The sequence below is a fragment of the Somniosus microcephalus genome, chromosome 33, assembly GCF_052327205.1.
Source record: "Somniosus microcephalus isolate GS21.2 chromosome 33, FLI_Smic_1.0, whole genome shotgun sequence".
Classification (NCBI taxonomy): Eukaryota; Metazoa; Chordata; class Chondrichthyes; order Squaliformes; family Somniosidae; genus Somniosus; species Somniosus microcephalus.
The window spans coordinates 29,779,989-29,797,194 of NC_141019.1; the positions used below are offsets into that span (position 1 = coordinate 29,779,989).

Sequence of the window (17,206 nt, forward strand, 5' to 3'; positions counted from 1 at the left end):
AATGAAGCCATAATAAATAAATCCTCCTGCTAACTGAATGTGGTAAACAGAGGAGTTACTTGAGGCGGTGAGTGGAAAGGGCGGCCTTCCCAAATATGTTGTGTGACTTCTAACATCGGTTGTGTACTCGGTGTCACCGTTCCGCGGGCTGCGGCTGATAAACTGCTGGTTACTTTTCAAAACAACACAAACATATTTAGGAATAAGATGGTACTTTTATTATATATAAAAAAAACTGCGAGAAAGAGCGAACGGATGTGACGGAAGTTCTTAAAGTCGGGTGAATGTGGAGGGTCGGCCTGGCTCACTCTTCATGCCCGGGTTTGCTCTGCACTTTGGGACCAAACTTTCCGCTCGACACAAAAAATACCCCACAACCGATAAGTCACCGTCCCGCACAAACTGCCTTTTCTACGCGGCCACAGTATGAATCAAATATATCTTCCTCGAATTTTTTTTTGTGTGGCGAGTTGAGGGGAAAGGCGTAGTTAGAATTTCAGATTTGCAGCCACTTCCTAATTCCCGGAAAAAAAAGAGCAGTGAGTGTGAGCAAAGGATTTCTTCAGGATGCAGACGCCAGCAACGCCCTCTGGCAAAGGGCTATAAGAGAGAGGGAGCAGAGCTGGTTTTTACTTCTCGCTGGTGACAGGCGGGGGGAAACATTTTGCGCGCATTCCTCCTGCACGGCGCGGCTCTCCGACATTTAACGAACCGTGCTGGGAGCGAACGATTCGTTATTCTCCGGAGCTCGCGGCAGAGTCAGGGAGAGACTCCAGCCACTCGCGCTGGGATGACTTGCCGTGCCCTTTACTGAATCCCGAACACTTTTTGTTTGCAATTTGTGTGTGTTTTATTTCATTTAAAAAAAAAACCTTTTTGTGTGTGTGTAAAAAAAAAGCAAGCTCATGGATCGAAGGGCCAGCGCTCGCGAGGAGGGGGCGCCGGCCTCCGCTGGCGGGACCCCTGAGGAAGCCGGGGCGCCGAGCCTGGCCGTCACCGACATGATGGCTCTGCTAACCAGGTTCATCAAGACGCTGCTGTGGCTCATGCCGATCTATCTGACCGGTTACTTCGGGCTGAGTGTCAGCTTTCTGGTTTTCGGGCTAGTGCTGTGGATGGGCTGGAAAATGCGGAGGGAGAGCAAGTGGAAGAGGCTGAGGGACGCCTTCTACCTCCTGGAGAACGAAGAGACCGTCACCAAAAAGACGACCAACAAGAGCCTTCCAGCCTGGGTAAGGGACGGGCAGCGGGAAGCTTCGCCGTGCAGAAAGTGCAAGAGTTTTCTTTTTTTAGTTACAAAGTTTCTGCATCTGTGGGGGATCGCAATCCCAGTCCGAAACATTATTGGGGGGGAAGAGGGATGCGCGGGGTCCTAATGCCGGTGCAATCTCCTCATTCCAGATGTGCGCTCGTATCATTCCTCCAACTATATCTGCAGCAGTGAAGAATTTTTTTTAAAGTTCACATGGCTATAAGATGTGTGCATGTTATAGAAAATATCTGTAACTATGTTAAATTCAGCTGTTATTTATGCTTCCACTTTTTATACAAGGGTTGTGATTTGAATTTGAATACTTATAGGTTTTATAAAATCTCTCTCGATATGAAGGATGATTTGTTGTATTTCTGCAGATAAGAGTTGGTACTGGTGGGCTGGAAGTTCCAATAGGGTGCGGTCATACTACTGCATTCTGATACTTTTTACATTACATGCCTTTGGTGATAAAATATTTTTAATTGTAGCAGATTTTAGGATGGTTTGTTCTTCCTGATTAGATTTGTTAGAAATTCGTTGTGAGGGGTTTGCTGTGCACGGGACACTGGATGTGGAATGTATCCTTCCTTACTTCCCAGTGCAGAGGTGGCTCTGAAGCAAAAACACATTTTTAATGTTGTTACAATTTTTGATACAAGCTTGCAGTTCAGTGGAGCATCGCAACCTCGATCCCACAGATTACAGCCACCATTCCATTGAAGCGGAATAATCTGCATTAGTCACCAGTACAGACGTTCAGATAGTTAATCTATGAGAGGGAAGTGAGGGGAGGATTTGGGGGGGGGGGGGGCGCGGTGGGAGGGAGACGACAGTAGAGGGATACAGTGCCTGTCCTCTCCTCATTCTAGGTATCAGATATACCATACTGTTGAAAATGAAAAAAGCATGGGCACAGAATCTACATCTGCTGGAACACTTTTTTTGATTTTATGGGATTTGGTTACACTGGATGGTGTTGGTGCACTAATGCTCTAATTCACGGCATCATAAAACGATGGGATTTGTGTTCTCATCCCACAATTTCCATGGGGAAGGTACTAAGTAAAGGCACTTTGTTGCAAGGAGGAAGGGAATAGTAATAGACTAGTTATATCCCCCTCTGATGCTTGGCTCCGAGATGTGCTCCCTGGGCATTCCCCAGAGGCCGAGAAGCATCTTGCATGTCTGCCCTTTCTGCTGCCGAAGGATGTGTGCCATGGGATGATCCAAGTGTGGGGGAATCAAGTAATTTATGACTGGAGAAAAACCGGAGTTTATCTTATTTGGACTCCACGTTACTGCTTTTTTAATTTACGTTTTGAGGGTGATAGTGTGTCTCAAGGCATTTCTCCCCCCACATCTCCTCTCTTGATTCTCCCTGCACCCCACACACCATTCCTGTCTGAGAAGATGATCTGTGTCCAGTAGGTACTTTGCTTTGTTCAGTCCATTCCTCAGGGGCTGCTGTGATATGGTAACTACCAGACAAAGGACCCCAGGTATGAACCTGCATTGCACCACATCATAGCGCAATGCATTGGGGCTAGTTGAAGAAAGTGTTGAACAAAAATGAAATACTGAAGGAACTTGGCAGTTACCGAAGCACTCCATATAAAGTATGCTGTAAAATCAGTTGCTCTTTAAATGAAACACAGATGGACAGGCTATGAGGGAACAATCCAGCAGGATTCTGGGACACTAATATTTGGTTATGGAGAATGTGCTGGTAAATTGGAAGCAGTATTGTTAGGGAGCAAATCCCAGCTTCTTTCAGTGTCCGTGATTGAGCAGATGCTGATCCATGTTCTCTCAATGCAGCAGGCACTCACTGATAGAACCAGTGGCTGATGTTAATGGACTTCAAATTGGAGCTTTTACCTGACTCGAAACAGCCGGTCTCCTCGACGTGCACGGCAGTAAAAAAAATCATGGTTCTGACGAAGGGTCATCGAACTGAAAGGTTAACTCTGTTTCTCTCTCCACAGATGCTGCCTGACCTGCTGAGTATTTCCAGCATTTTCAGTTTTTATTTTTTAAAAATCATGGGTTCTTTTAAGATGTGTTTTATTTATTTTTTCAATTTCAGGTGCAAGATGTAACTGAGGAAAATACTTTTTTTGTGACCATAATGCTTATCAAGCTGAGGCATGCAATTGCTGGGGAATAAAATCCTTTTCATTGTGGCACCCATTGTTCGCACTGCCGGGTCAGATACTGTAGAATGAAACTTCCTTTAGCTTGCCCCAACAATGTGCCTCAGTCCAAACCCCAGAAGAGCACCTCCTAATGCATTAGTGGGACATTTCCATTTAATCCAAAAGGTAGCTGGGACTGGGATTTGAATCTATTGTCCCATTTATGAAAACATCCCCCATTAAGCAAAATTCTTCAGCACTGAATTAAATTAGGGGTACGGTAGCATAGTGGTTATGTTATTGGCCTAGTAATCCAGAGGCCTGGACTAATGATCCGGAGACACGGGTTCATAATCCTACCATGGTAGCTGTGGAATTTAAATTGAGTTAATTAAATAAATCTGGAATAAAAAAACTAGGACCAGTTGCCATGAATTGACCAGATTGTCGTAAAACCCCATCTGGATCAGTAATGTCCTTTAGGGAAGGAAATCTGCCGTCCTTACCCGGTCTGGCCTATATGTGACTCCAGACCCACAGCAATGCGGTTGACTCTTAACTGCCCTCTGCGGTTTAAGAAGGCGGCTCACCACCACTTTCTCAAGGGCAATTAGGGATGGGCAATAAATGCTGGCCTTACCAGCAATGCCCACATCCCATAAACAAATATTTTTTTTTTTTTTTTAAAACACTAGCCTGTGGCCTTTGAGTGAGAATGCTAATTTAATGAATTAATACTGTGTGGATGGTTTTGTGCTGTGGATTTATACCCGAAGTATAACCGTCTCTGATATAATATACATCGTACACTATTACACTGTGGGGGTGAAATTTCCCTAACAAAAAAATGGGAGAATGCCTGTATTTTTCCAATGACTCACTAACAAAACTGCAGGAATGTGAGTTCCGAGAATGCAATTTTGTTAACGATGAAGGAAAACAGGCTTTCTCCCATTTTCATCAAGAGGAATTTCAGCCCCTTATCTTTGATAATATACACTCCTCACTCTAACAGGCCTCTATATTTCATCAGCACCGATATTAACAAGTATTTATGGCTTTCTCATCAGTAATTTATTTTTCTGTTATTCCCAAACTTCATCTTATGCTGCTGTGAACCAGCTGCTAGAAGGTGCATGAGAACGGCTCGGGGATAACCCCAGCTACTCCGCGAGTAGCCTTCCAGGCAACTGGGTGAAGATCAGGAACCCAATGAAATGGGGGATCAACCTGTGTCCCGCCACCATGGCAATACCCAGTATCCCAGACCAGTTCACTTTATTTTATCTCTAGCATCTTACCAGTCTTCAGGATGTTTCCCCTCATCTGATCAGAGCTGTCAAATGCTTTAATGTGATCATTACTCCTCCATTCTAAGCAGATGAATAGCAAAATTAGATATATGTATTTATGTGTATGTATATGTATGTGTTGGAGTGGTGTGCTTTTTTAAAAAAAAAACTACTTTTATAATGCAAGGTTGTTATTAACACACATGAACTTCCTCTCTTTAATAATATCCAGACTCTATTCTATGACTAGCTTTGATTTTATCCTGGTAGTTTTTTCAAGATCCCTTAATATCCTGGTTCTAACTCATCCACTTTCACTTGGACTCTTCCCTGACGCACCTGCCCAAAACCTTTTCTTCAACACGCACCCATATTAAAAACATCTCGGAAGTGCATTTTGTGATCTTTGCTCATGGACAAGGTGTCTGGAGTAGAATAAAAATGCGGCCCACAACCTCAGCTGGCAGTGTGTGTATATCCAGCCCCCCGGCCCCACCTTCTGAGCTCCTTGCAAACATGATTACTGTACTTCCAAAAGAGTTCACTTTGGGTGCTCTTTCACCTAAAATTTTCCAACTACGTCGCCCAGTTTTAAGAAATCTGACACTTGCTCTGTTTATTGTTTGTGCGTTCTCATTTCCTCCTGTATCTCAGCAGTAACCAACATCATCATTCAGTGACACAGGCTGGGAGTAGCCAATGGCTGCTGCAGTAAAGTGGAAAGCATACTCTTTCGAAATTGCTTTAACAAATTAGTGCCAGAAACATCATAATGGAGAAAAGCTCCATGTTTTAATTAAAAGTTATTTGGCAATTAAAACTCTCCTTTTAAGATTTTTTTTAAAATGGAGGTCAATTATTCGGTGTAATTTTGACTTGCATATCCCACACAATCAGATCTATCGGGTAATATTGGAGCAATGTTCATTTTAAACATGTTTCTCTACACCCCTTTATCTGCCAGCTCTCTTCTTCTCCCCACCCTCCAGCACCTCTCCCCTCCACCATCAATACTGTACATTGTAATTGATGCATTAATATAATGAAAAATTCAACTAGCCTGGGAGGCACAAGGTGGGGTAAACTGCTGGGAGGTAAAGTGTTTCATTTTACTCAATGCAGGAGCAATATGTGTGTAATTGAAAACCGGCTGTGGGCGCAGACTTTAAATTAATTTTCACCTGGCTGCTGCATTATTTATGTGACATTAACAGACTGTGATGTACCTGACTTTGGCAAGACTATCATCGAAACATGTACATGTATTAGTGAACACTAAAATCCCAAATCAGAGTGAGTAATTTACTGGTGCATTGAAAAATCTTGTAGAGGTGGATTCATGCATAGGCCGAAAGGGCCTGTGCCCTGTCCAAATGAAGCAGTTTCATTTCAGTGTAGTATATTCTGATATGATTTGCTTTATTATTAATGCCGTGTGTAAACATCCTACGGGCCTATTTCTTCCTTCATTTTACTGCTTGTTTGTATTTTAATGGATTGGGGGTTGTACAGGTTGGGCTTGTGGAGGGGCCCTGAATGTTCTTGGTGCTCAGGGCGATTGAAGGGGGATTCACTATCTGTTCCCATTTTTAAAAAGGGTTCTTGAAAATACAAAGCATCAGCTGAGTGAACGGATGTGGTGGTGGATACAGATTAAATAATAGCCAACAAAAGTGACTTGCTTAAATACTTGAAGGAGAAATAGTTACAGGGCTATGGGGAAAGAGCAGGGGAGTGGAACTTAACTGTATTGCTCTTCGAAAGAGCTGGCGCAGACTCGATGGGCCGAATGGCCGCCTTTCTGTGCTGTACTATTCTGATTCTATGTCTGAGGAACATTGTAGAGATTCCGATATTAGATTCTCTGCCATTGTTTTTCAGATTCAGGCTTTTAATTCTGTTAAATTCAGGTTGGAAGCAGAAATTGTTTTTTTTTTAATGTGATTTGAAGTGCTGTAGACACAGAATATGCAGACTACAAGTGGAAATTTTTTATCCCATCTGTCCTGTGGTATTGGAGTGCAGGTCTCGGGTCAAAAGTCAGTGTCTGAACTCTGTGTTCCATGTTTCTTTAGAGTGATAATTACCTAATGAGACTTTGAGTAGCCATAGTGTTTGAGCAGAGGATCACAACTAGTTCAATTGGCAAAGGTCTGGTGAGATGAGAAGATGGCAGATAATTCTTCAGTAACAAAGATGAACTCGTGCAAAGATGGGTTAAACACAAATCATGTCCTGACTCGTCTATAAGAAGTCAAAGAGCAAGTGATCAATGAAATTCAGCAGCAACTGTTTCATGACTGACTGCGAGCCCCACTCGCAATTGATGAAATCAGAAAGGCTGTGCAAGTTCTATGGAATGGCAAGGCACCTGGAAGTGATGGTATCCTCACAGAAGTGTACAGATGTGCTGCCAATGTTATCATCTCACAGCTAAAGAAGACATTCAAAAGAAGATGGACAGCGGACGTGTGCCACAAGATCTGAAGGATGTTCTGCTTATCGTCATCTATAAGTGCGAGGGAGACTTGTCAAATTCCAACCATAGTGGCTACCTCTCTTTTATGGTCACCTAAAAGATGCTTGTCAGAGTGCTCTTGAACAGGATCATTATGACAGCCAAGTGTCGTAAGAGTCAGTTTGGTTTCCATACTAACCATAGCACCACTGACATGATCTTCAGATTTGCTCAAGTGCAGGAGAATGCGATAGAGTAGAACCGAAGATTCCCCGCTGCACTGTGGTTGACACGGCCCTTGACCGTGTCCGTTCTATCTCCCGCACTTCTGCCCTCACCCCTACCCCTCCCTCCCGGAACCACGATAGGGTTTCCCTTGTCCTCACCTTTCAACCCACCAGCCTCCACATTCAACGGATCATTTTCTGCCACCTCCAGCGTGATCCCACCACCAAGCACATCTCCCCCTCTCCTCCCCTTTCAGCATTCCGAAGGGACTGCTCCCTCCGCGGCACCCTGGTCCACTCCTCTACCACCCCCAGCACCCCTTCCCCTTCGCCCAGCACGTTCCCGTGCAAGCTTAGGAGATGCAACACATGCCCTTTTACCTCCACCCTTCCCACTGTCCAGGGCCCCAAACACCCCTTCCAGGTGAAACAGCGATTTACTTGTACTTCTTGCAATTTAATATACTGTATTCGCTGCTCACGATGCGGTCTCCTCTACACTGGGGAGACCAAACGCAGATTGGGTGACCGCTTTGCGGAACACCTCCGTTCAGTCCGTAAGGGTGACCCCGAGCTTCCGGTCGCCTGTCACTTTAATTCTCCGCTCCACTCCCACTCTGACCTCACTGTCCTCGGCCTCTTACACTGTTCCAATGAAGCTCAACGTAAGCTCGAGGAACAGCACCTCTTTCGATTAGGCACTTTACAGCCTTCTGGACTCAACATCGAGTTCAACAATTTTGGACCATAACCTCTGCCCCTATCCTTTTTTTTCCATTTATTTTTTTTTCTCTTCCCACACGGCAGCTGTCTTTCATTCTGCCAGGGCCATTTACACTTCATCTAGAGCCATCCTTTGTTTCTTAACTTGTCCCATTACCATCTCCTTTGCCTTGCACCATCTCTTAATCTCTCTTAATCTCTCCTGCCTTCCACCCTATCACAGACCTTCCCTTTTGTTCTTTCCTCCCCTCCCCCCTCTCCCTGCCCCTGCACTTGCTTAAAAATCTGTTCCATCTCCAGCTTTTTCCAGTTCTGACGAAGGGTCATCGACCTGAAATGTTAACTCTGTTTCTCTCTCCACAGATGCTGCCTGACCTGCTGAGTAGTTCCAGCATTTTCTGTTTTTATTTTAGAACCAAGGCTTGTTCACTGTATTTGTTGACATAACAAAAGTGTCCGACACCGTGAACAGGTGAACCCTGGCAAAGTTCAGGTGGCCTGCCAAGTTTGTCAGCATTGCCAAAGTGCAGCATGATAGCAGATGGAGATTGTGAAGAAGCTTTTCAAGTGACCACTGGAGGTTTTATGAGTTTTTCACTGCCATGTTGTGGGATGCACCACAACTTCTTAATGAGAATCCTGGCATCTGCATCAGCTTCAGAACAAGTAGCAATTTGTTCAAACTGAATCTGTGGGCAAGAGCAAAACTCAGTGAAGAAATTGTTCACTGACTTCTGTCTGCTGATGGCCACGCCCTGCTGGTTTAGTCAGAGCATGACTTCCAATTCCTTGTGGACAAATTCTGTTAGCTGCTAGGAGTATACCATCTGCCCCTGGACTTTACCTTCAGCCTTGAGAAAATGGGGATGATGTTTCACCCTGCTCCTGGTGATCATCACAGGAACCTTGGCATCAAGTTGAAGGCCAACAGCTGAAAACAGGTCAGCAGTTCACCTGCCTTGGCAGCATTACTGCACCCGGCACCGTAACATGGGAGTGCATGAACTGTATAATAAAGGGATGTGTTGCATTTGAAGGCAGAAGGACAGAGTGTTTGAAAAGTGTCATCTGAAACTGGCGATGGAAATTGAGACATACCAAGCCATGATTCTTCGCACTCTTTTGTTCAGCTGTGAGATATGGACTGTCCACAGATGTCACCTGAAGAACTCCAGTTTCACCTGTATTAACTAGCAGAATAGCTAAGGGGGAACCAGTGGATGTAGTGTATTTGAATTTTCAGAAGGCGTTCGATAAGGTACCACACAAGTGGTTATTAAACAAAATTAGGGCTCATGGGATTGGGGGTAATATACTAGCATGGATTGAGGATTGGTTAACGGACAGAAAACAGTAGGAGTAAATGGCTCATTTTCGGGTTGGCAGGCTGTAACTAGTGGGGTACCGCAAGGATCAGTGCTTGGGATGGGGGGATTGTCCTATGAGGAGAGATTGAGTAGACTAGGCCTATATTCTCTAGAGTTTAGAAGAATGAGAGGTGATCTCTTTGAAACATACAAAATTCTTACAGGACTTGACAGGGTAGATGCAGGGAGGATGTTTCCCCTGGCTGGGGAGTCTAGAACCAGGGGTCATAGTCTCAGAATAAGGGGTTGGCCATTTAGGACTGAGATGAGGAGAAATTTCTTCACTCAGAGGGTGGTGAATCTTTGGCATTCTCTACTCCAGAGGGCTGTGGAGGCTCAGTCGTTGAGTATATTCAAGACGAAGATCGATAGATATTAAGGGATATGGGGATAGTGCAGGAAAGTGGAGATGAGGTTGAAGATCAGCCATGATCATATTGAATGGCGGAGCAGGCTTGAGGCCTACTCCTGCTCCTATTTCTTATGTTCTTTTTCTTATATTCTTATCTTGGACCATTATCTCGTGGCACGATCATGCAAGGCACAGAAGTTCTCAATGACCAAAACAAGCAACATACAGTTTATGGTGATGAAGGCGCAGCTTCATTGGTCAGGTAATGCCATCCAAATGGACAGCACTAGCTTGCCAAAACATGTTGCTATGCCAAAGTGCTTAACAGTGTACACAACCATTGGTCAATGAAATCACTAAAGCTGTTCGAAGGCAATGCTTAAGCTCTGTAGAACAAGCTAGGAAGTAGCAGCCATAGATCGCTGGAGATGGCACAGTCCAGTCGTAACCAGTATAGCCGACTTCAAGATGATGAATGGCACAAAATTTAAATGAAAAGAGCAATTGCAGGACCTGGCTTGGACCATCGGTGATATTCTGTCATTCAAGAATCGCCCTCTAAGCCACACGTTGCAGCAGAAATCCACTTTTAAAACCACAGCTTTTCTAATATTAGTGTCAGCGATGTCCATTTGACAATAACTCCATTTTGCACTTTCACAGGAACAGTACCAACATCCATCACAGTCAATTGAGCAGTGATCCAACACATTTAACATTGAAAAGAACAACTTGTAAACCTGGAACAAAGGCTGGCTTAGGCAGTTTAGACCAGTTTTTACTGCAATTCAGAAACATTGCTATCACGAGGAAGCCTATGAGCTTGGATAACCTCTGCAACAGTACTGTGGCGTTTTTGTTTTGCAAGACAACACTTCCTTTTGAAGACAGTTTCAGTTATTGATGCAAATAGACTGTTTAGGGCAGAATGTGAACACTTAAAAGTCACACTCTGTGATGTTCTGTATAGAATAACTGTGCTTCTGACCCTATTAGGATGCAGTGGTCGAAGATGGTTGTTCGGTCTCAGGCCCTTCACATTAAGCCATGGACAATATATTAGACTAAGGATATGACTGGAATGGTGCAGTCTCTTCCAGATCAGCCTATAGGGATTGTACAGAATTATTTGTGGTACATCAGTATCCATTGGAATTATTACTTGCAGGCCTGATGAGGTGTCATCTCTCAAACACTATTGTCAAAATCTGCTGGGGCATTTCTGTGCAAATTGGGCATAACTACATCTTTGAGCATCAAACCAGAAAGAGGGAGATTAGAGAGAGAATCAGTGATGACAGGGACATAAAGAAAAAGAACTGTGTGACAGTAATAGGAAGAGAAATGTAAAACAGAAAAAGGTAAAAAGAGTAAAATAAGAGATGGATCGTTGCCAAACTGTAAGGCTAAGTCGAGGAGCGAAGATGGGAAGAAATGGGGCTGATTTTCCTGTGCTTTGCACCTGTGGAACACTTACTGCCTGGGGGAAAAGCGCCCTGGGATTTGTAGGACTTTCTCGTGGTGGGTGCGAGGCATATGAAGCAGAGTGCCTGTGCCTTCAATAGGCACAGGTTGAGGGTGTTGAATCCGTGAATCTTTAGGTAGTGTGTCCTTCAAATAATCGACAGACTGCAGAGGAACAATCAACAGGTGTTTACTGGATGAGGGTTGCTCTACAACTAAACAGTACAGATCCCTACTCAGGGTTATATACAGGTGTGGTCACTCGGATATTGTACCGTGTGAAGGACTGGGTTCACTGTCACCTTAAAGCCCCCACAGATGCGAATCTTCTTCCCCAGGCGTATTACTCAACGACCTCTTCATTACAGGAACGATGGGTGTAGTCCACTCGCTCCAGTCCACTTTGGACAGTACTCCAGAACATTCCAAACCTTCCAGCTCTGCTTCGACGGCTGGGCGGATCGCATAAGGCCTTAAAAAAAAAAAAAAAAAAAAAAAAAAAAAAATTTGGGGCTTGCATTTTCCTCTCTTTTGATCGTCGCTGTTATGCCTTTTGTGTTCCGAGTCCCTCCTGGAACACTTCTTATGCGTCAGTTAGCATTTTTGACAGTCGTCCAGGTGTGACGTCGTCATCCTTTTTGGCATCTACCGTCAGTGCTTGTATGGCATGCCAATCTAACTGTATCTTCCGGATCCATTCACGTCCTAGTAGTGGTGGTCCTCCATCTGGCAATACATATAAGTCCATTTTTGGTGTTTCCTTGCCGTTGTATATCACGTTCACCCTTATTTTTCCTTTGGGGTAGACTTTTTGCCCCGTGTACGTCTTCAAGATAATCTCTGTATCTCTCAAGGGTATATGTGAGAATAGCCGCTTGTAGTCCCTTTGGTTTATGACTGTTAGGGCTGATCCTGTGTCCAATTCTGTGGTGTATGTGCCTTTAAGAGCCCCCTGTGTACTGTAATGCCGGTAATGGCCACTCGGGCTATATAAGCCTGTATAGTGTCTTGTATCTGTTAGTTCACCTCCAGACTTTGTTCAGTAAACACCTGTGAAACCAACTCCGTGGTTCCGTGTCTCCATTAACACACGGATACAACAGTGGCGACGAATTGGAAACTGACTTACCTGCAATTCGGCAGCACCTAAAGGAGATCGATTCCTCAGACGAAAGTCGAAGAAAAACAAGAAAGAAAAGAAAAACTGTGGTTTCACCAGCTAGCCTAGCTGGTGGCAGGTACTGCAATAATCCTTCCTGGGCGGCGGGCTGGGGCTCCATCGGCTGGCTCTGCAGCAGGGCCGAGCAGCGAAGGCGGAGGCAAACAGAGACAGAGGGTGGAGCACTCGGGAGACGGCCGGCGCTGCAAAGCAGGTCGGCGTTCGGACCAAGCAGAGGGAGGGAAAAGTCCCAGAGAGTCTGGCGGGAACGAGTCTCCACCTATTAAAAATACCTATGTAAATAAAAACCGCGGAGAACAGCGTTGTCAGCAGCGGCGGGAAAGCGCGGGAGGCGCCATTTTTTTTCTGCGGGGAAGAAAGGAAAGCGCGGGAGGTGCCATTTTTTTTTTTCAGGATGCCTAAGACTGGCAATATTACTGCTTTCGATAGCGATATAGAGGATTGGACCACATGTGGAAAGAGTGCAGGTATATTGCACAGCAAATGAAATAGAGGATGATAAGGCATCAGTACTTCTAAATCTAATGGGCGCAAGAACATACGGGCTGTTACGAAACTTAATCACTCCAGCCAAACCGATGGACAAGAATTTTAAGGAGATTGTTGATACCCTACAGGAGCACTTAAACCCAACACCGCTGCTGATAGCGGAACGATTCAAATTCTTCAGGAGGAATCAGCACAAGAATGAAAGTAACGCTGATTACCTCACCGAATTAAGGAAGCTGTCAAAGCACTGCCAATTCGGGGCAGGACTGGCAGATTCTCTTCGCAACAAATTCATCTGCGGTCTCCTAAGTGAAGGAACACAGAAAAGGCTGCTTTCTGAGAAAGATTTGACACTGGACAAGGCTTTCAGTGTGGCTGTATCATACGAAGCAGCCGCAAGAGGAGCTGCAGCGATACAACAAAAGACACAGGACTTCGGCACCCATGAAATGACACAGGGTTTCGAGAGATGTTATCGCTGCGGCAGATCCACCCATGACCAGAGGGACTGCTGGTTCAAGGACAAAGCATGCAGGCAATGTGGAAAGATTGGACACATTACACGTGTATGCCGATCTAGAAACAAAGTCCACGGACAGGAAAAAAATCAATAAGGAAAAGTACAGAAAGGTACAAATGATGACGGACAGTAGCTCCGAAGACCAGAAGAGCGATAGCGACTCCGGAAACAAGAGACTAAGCTGTCTCAAATTACATAATTTAATTGCCAAAGAAGATTACCAGACCATTTGGGTTACCCTCACGATAACGGGGTCCCCAGTTAAAATGGAGCTAGATACAGGATCAGCTCTGACCGTCATAAATCGACGGGATTACGAGCGGCTATTTCCGCATATACCTTTGAAAGACACATCCATTATCTTGAAAACATATACGGGGCAGAAAGTATACCCCAAAGGGAAAATAAGGGTGCCTGTTGTATACAACGGCAAGGAAATACAGAAGTTGTATTTATACGTTCTGCAAGATGGGTGGTCCACCGCTGTTGGGATGTGAATGGATCAGGAAGATACGTTTAGACTGGCACTCCATTCAGGCACTGACGGTGACCAATAAGAAAAAAAATGATGATGACATCATGCCTGAACGATTAAAAGACATCTTGGCCAACGCCAAGGAAGTGTTTCAACAGGAACTAGGAACCTTGAAAGGCATCACCGCCTCAATAAAAGTGGAAGATGCGGCAATTCCCAAGTTTTTTAAGGCAAGGCCGGTGCCATACGCAATTCGTCCAGCAGTCGAGGCAGAGCTGGAGAATTTGGAAAAGGCAGGCGTATTATCCAAGATAGATTGGAGCGAGTGGGCAACACCCATCGTCCCGGTCATGAAGAAAACGTTGAATAATAAATCTGAAGAACAGAGAAAAATTCGCATCTGTGGGGACTTCAAGGTGACTGTAAACCCGGTCCTTCACACGGTACAGCATCCTCTTCCGAGGATAGAAGATATTTTCGCCTCACTATCCGGAGGGAAACGTTTCACCAAAATTGACTTGGCACAGGCATATCTAGAGATGGAGGTTGAAGAGGCCTCTAAAAAGTATCTCACGATAAATACACACAAAGGCCTGTGCCAGTACAATCGACTGGTTTTCGGAATAGCATCAGCTCCAGCTATCTGGCAAAGAGCTATGGAGCAAGTCCTCCAAGGGATTCTGGGGACTCAATGCTACCTAGACGACATCCTTGTAACAGGAGAAAACGACAACGAGCACCTTGCCAATTTGGAGCAGGTGCTCACTAGGCTGAGAGAACGGGGCCTACGAGCAAATCGCCCCAAGTGCGAATTTTTCCAGAAACAAATATATTGTGGCCACATAATTAACGAAGAAGGGTTGCATAAGTCACTTGAAAAAATTGAAGCGGTCATAAAAGCCCCAGCACCTGAAAATGTCTCACAATTAAGGTCGTTCCTGGGATTGATAAATTACTATCATAAATTTTTTCACAGAACACAGAAACCCCACAGTGCAGATAGAGGCCATTTCGGCCCATCGAGCCTGCACCGACACATATCCCACCCGATCCCCGTAACCCCACGTATTTAATCCCCCCAACACTAAGGGTCAATTTATCATAGCCAATCAACCTAACCCGCACATCTTTGGACTGTGGGAGGAAACCGGAGCACCCGGAGGAAACCCACGCAAACACGGGGAGAATGTGCAAACTCCACACAGACAGTCACCCGAGGCCGGATTCGAACCCGGGTCCCTGGCGCTGTGAGGCAACAGTGCTAACCACTATGCCACCGTGCTGCCCGAACTTTTACCGAACTTGTCAACTCTTCTGCACCCTCTTAACGAACTGCTACAAACGGGAGTAATTTGGAAATGGAGCGAAGACTGTAAACGTGCCTTCCATAAATGCAAAGGCTTGATCACGACCAAGGAAGTTTTGGCTCATTACAACCCATCACTGCCAATCAGACTGGCGTGCGATGCATCCCCTTACGGCGTAGGAGCGGTATTATCGCATAGATTCCCTGATGGCTCGGAGCGGCTGATAGCTTTTGCGTCACGCTCATTGAACTCAGCTGAGCGTAACTATGCCCAGATCGACAGGGAAGCACTCAGCCTGGTATGGGGAGTGAAGAAATTCAACCATTACCTACACGGACAAAAATTTACCTTGTTGACTGACCATCAACCCCTCGTCTCCATATTCAACCCTAAAAAGGGTGTTCCCATTATGACAGCGCAAAGGCTACAGAGGTGGTCCCTTTTCCTAGGGGCACACCAATATGACATAGCATTCCCATGCTGTTTTGATCCTTTGTATTCTAACGGTTTATCGCGCCTACCGTTGCCAACGGTAGAAGAGGCACCTACAGTGGACCCAGTGGAGATGTTCCACTCAACCATAGTGGAATGTCTACCAGTAACAAATTCTGCCATTGAAAAGGAAACGAAAAATGACCCGACTCTCTCTCTCGCTCTCTCTCTCTCGTCTACGATTTAACGGTGAAGGGATGGCCAGCACATGGCGAACCACTGTTGCCAGCATTCTCGCAAAGAAGAGAACAGCTGTCAGTGTGCCGAGGAACCTTGATGTGTGGATCCAGAGTGGTGATTCCACCCAAACTCCAGGATAAAGTGCTAAAGGAGCTTCACGAGGGGCATCTGGGTGGAGTGAAAATGAAGAACCTAGCCAGAGCGTTTGTGTGGTGGCCAGGTATCGATGGAGACATCGAAGAAATGACCAAGAGCTGCCTAGGATGCCAGAAGGTCCAAAACGCCCCACCACAAGCCCCTCTACATCCATGGGAGTGGCCCTCATCTCCATGGCAAAGGGTACACATCGACTTTGCTGGTCCATTTATGGACTCAATGTTCTTAATCGCAGTTGATGCACACTCCAAGTGGCCGGAGGTAATAAAGATGTCCTCCACCACCACGGAAAAAACCATCACAGTATTGAGGACCATATTTGCCAGGAATGGGCTGCCTGAACCGATCTGTTCTGATAATGGACCGCAATTTGTGTCCGAAGAATTCAGGAAGTTCTTAAAAAACAATGGGGTTAAGCACTACACGTCCGCCCCATACCATCCCGCCACCAATGGATTGGCTGAAAGGTTTGTCCAGACCTTCAAGAAGGCCATAAAGGCCATGGGTAATGAAGACATAAATCTACAGCATAAGGTAGATAACTTCTTGTTTGCATACAGGAATGCAACACATGTGGTTACAAACCAAACTCCCGCCATGATGTTCTTCAATAGAAGCCTAAGATGCCGGCTGGATTTGATCAAGCCAAACATCAGAAGGGACGTGGAGAACAGGCAATTTCAAGGCATGAATGAAAGGCCAACTAGAACCTTCCAGATAGGTCAACAAGTTTTGGCCCGGGACTACCGTACCGAGAAATGGCAGCCTGGAACTTTTTGCACACGACTAGGACCGCTGATGTATACCGTGGACATTGGAGAAAGCATAATAAGGCGCCATGCTGACCAGATCATAGAGTCATCCGAAAAGGGACAACCTACACCACAACTCTATACGCCTAATGATGAAGCAGAGATACCCATAGTATCTACCTCCGATCCGGTGATACTGGAACCAGATGAACCCGACGCTGACATTCAAGCCGAATCGACCTTGCCAAAAGAACCTACTACACCACCAAAAACTACTACACCACCGAGGCGTTATCCGGACCGAGTCAGGAAGCCTCCAGAGAGACTGACTTATAATTGATTAACTGCAGCAATGTGTAGATTATTGTTCTTGTAACATGTT

General features: G+C 45.3%; 1 protein-coding gene across 1 annotated transcript in view; it reads left to right on the forward strand.

Annotated features, from left to right (window-relative positions):
- Nucleotides 1-285: 285 nt before the first annotated feature.
- esyt1a (extended synaptotagmin-like protein 1a) overlaps nucleotides 286-17,206 on the forward strand; it is a 145,228-nt gene continuing 128,307 nt past the window's right edge. The window contains exon 1 of the mRNA XM_085972867.1: nucleotides 286-1,232. Coding sequence (XP_085828993.1) covers nucleotides 906-1,232 — 327 coding nt within the window. The 5' untranslated portion in view covers nucleotides 286-905. The remainder of the gene's footprint in view (nucleotides 1,233-17,206) is intronic.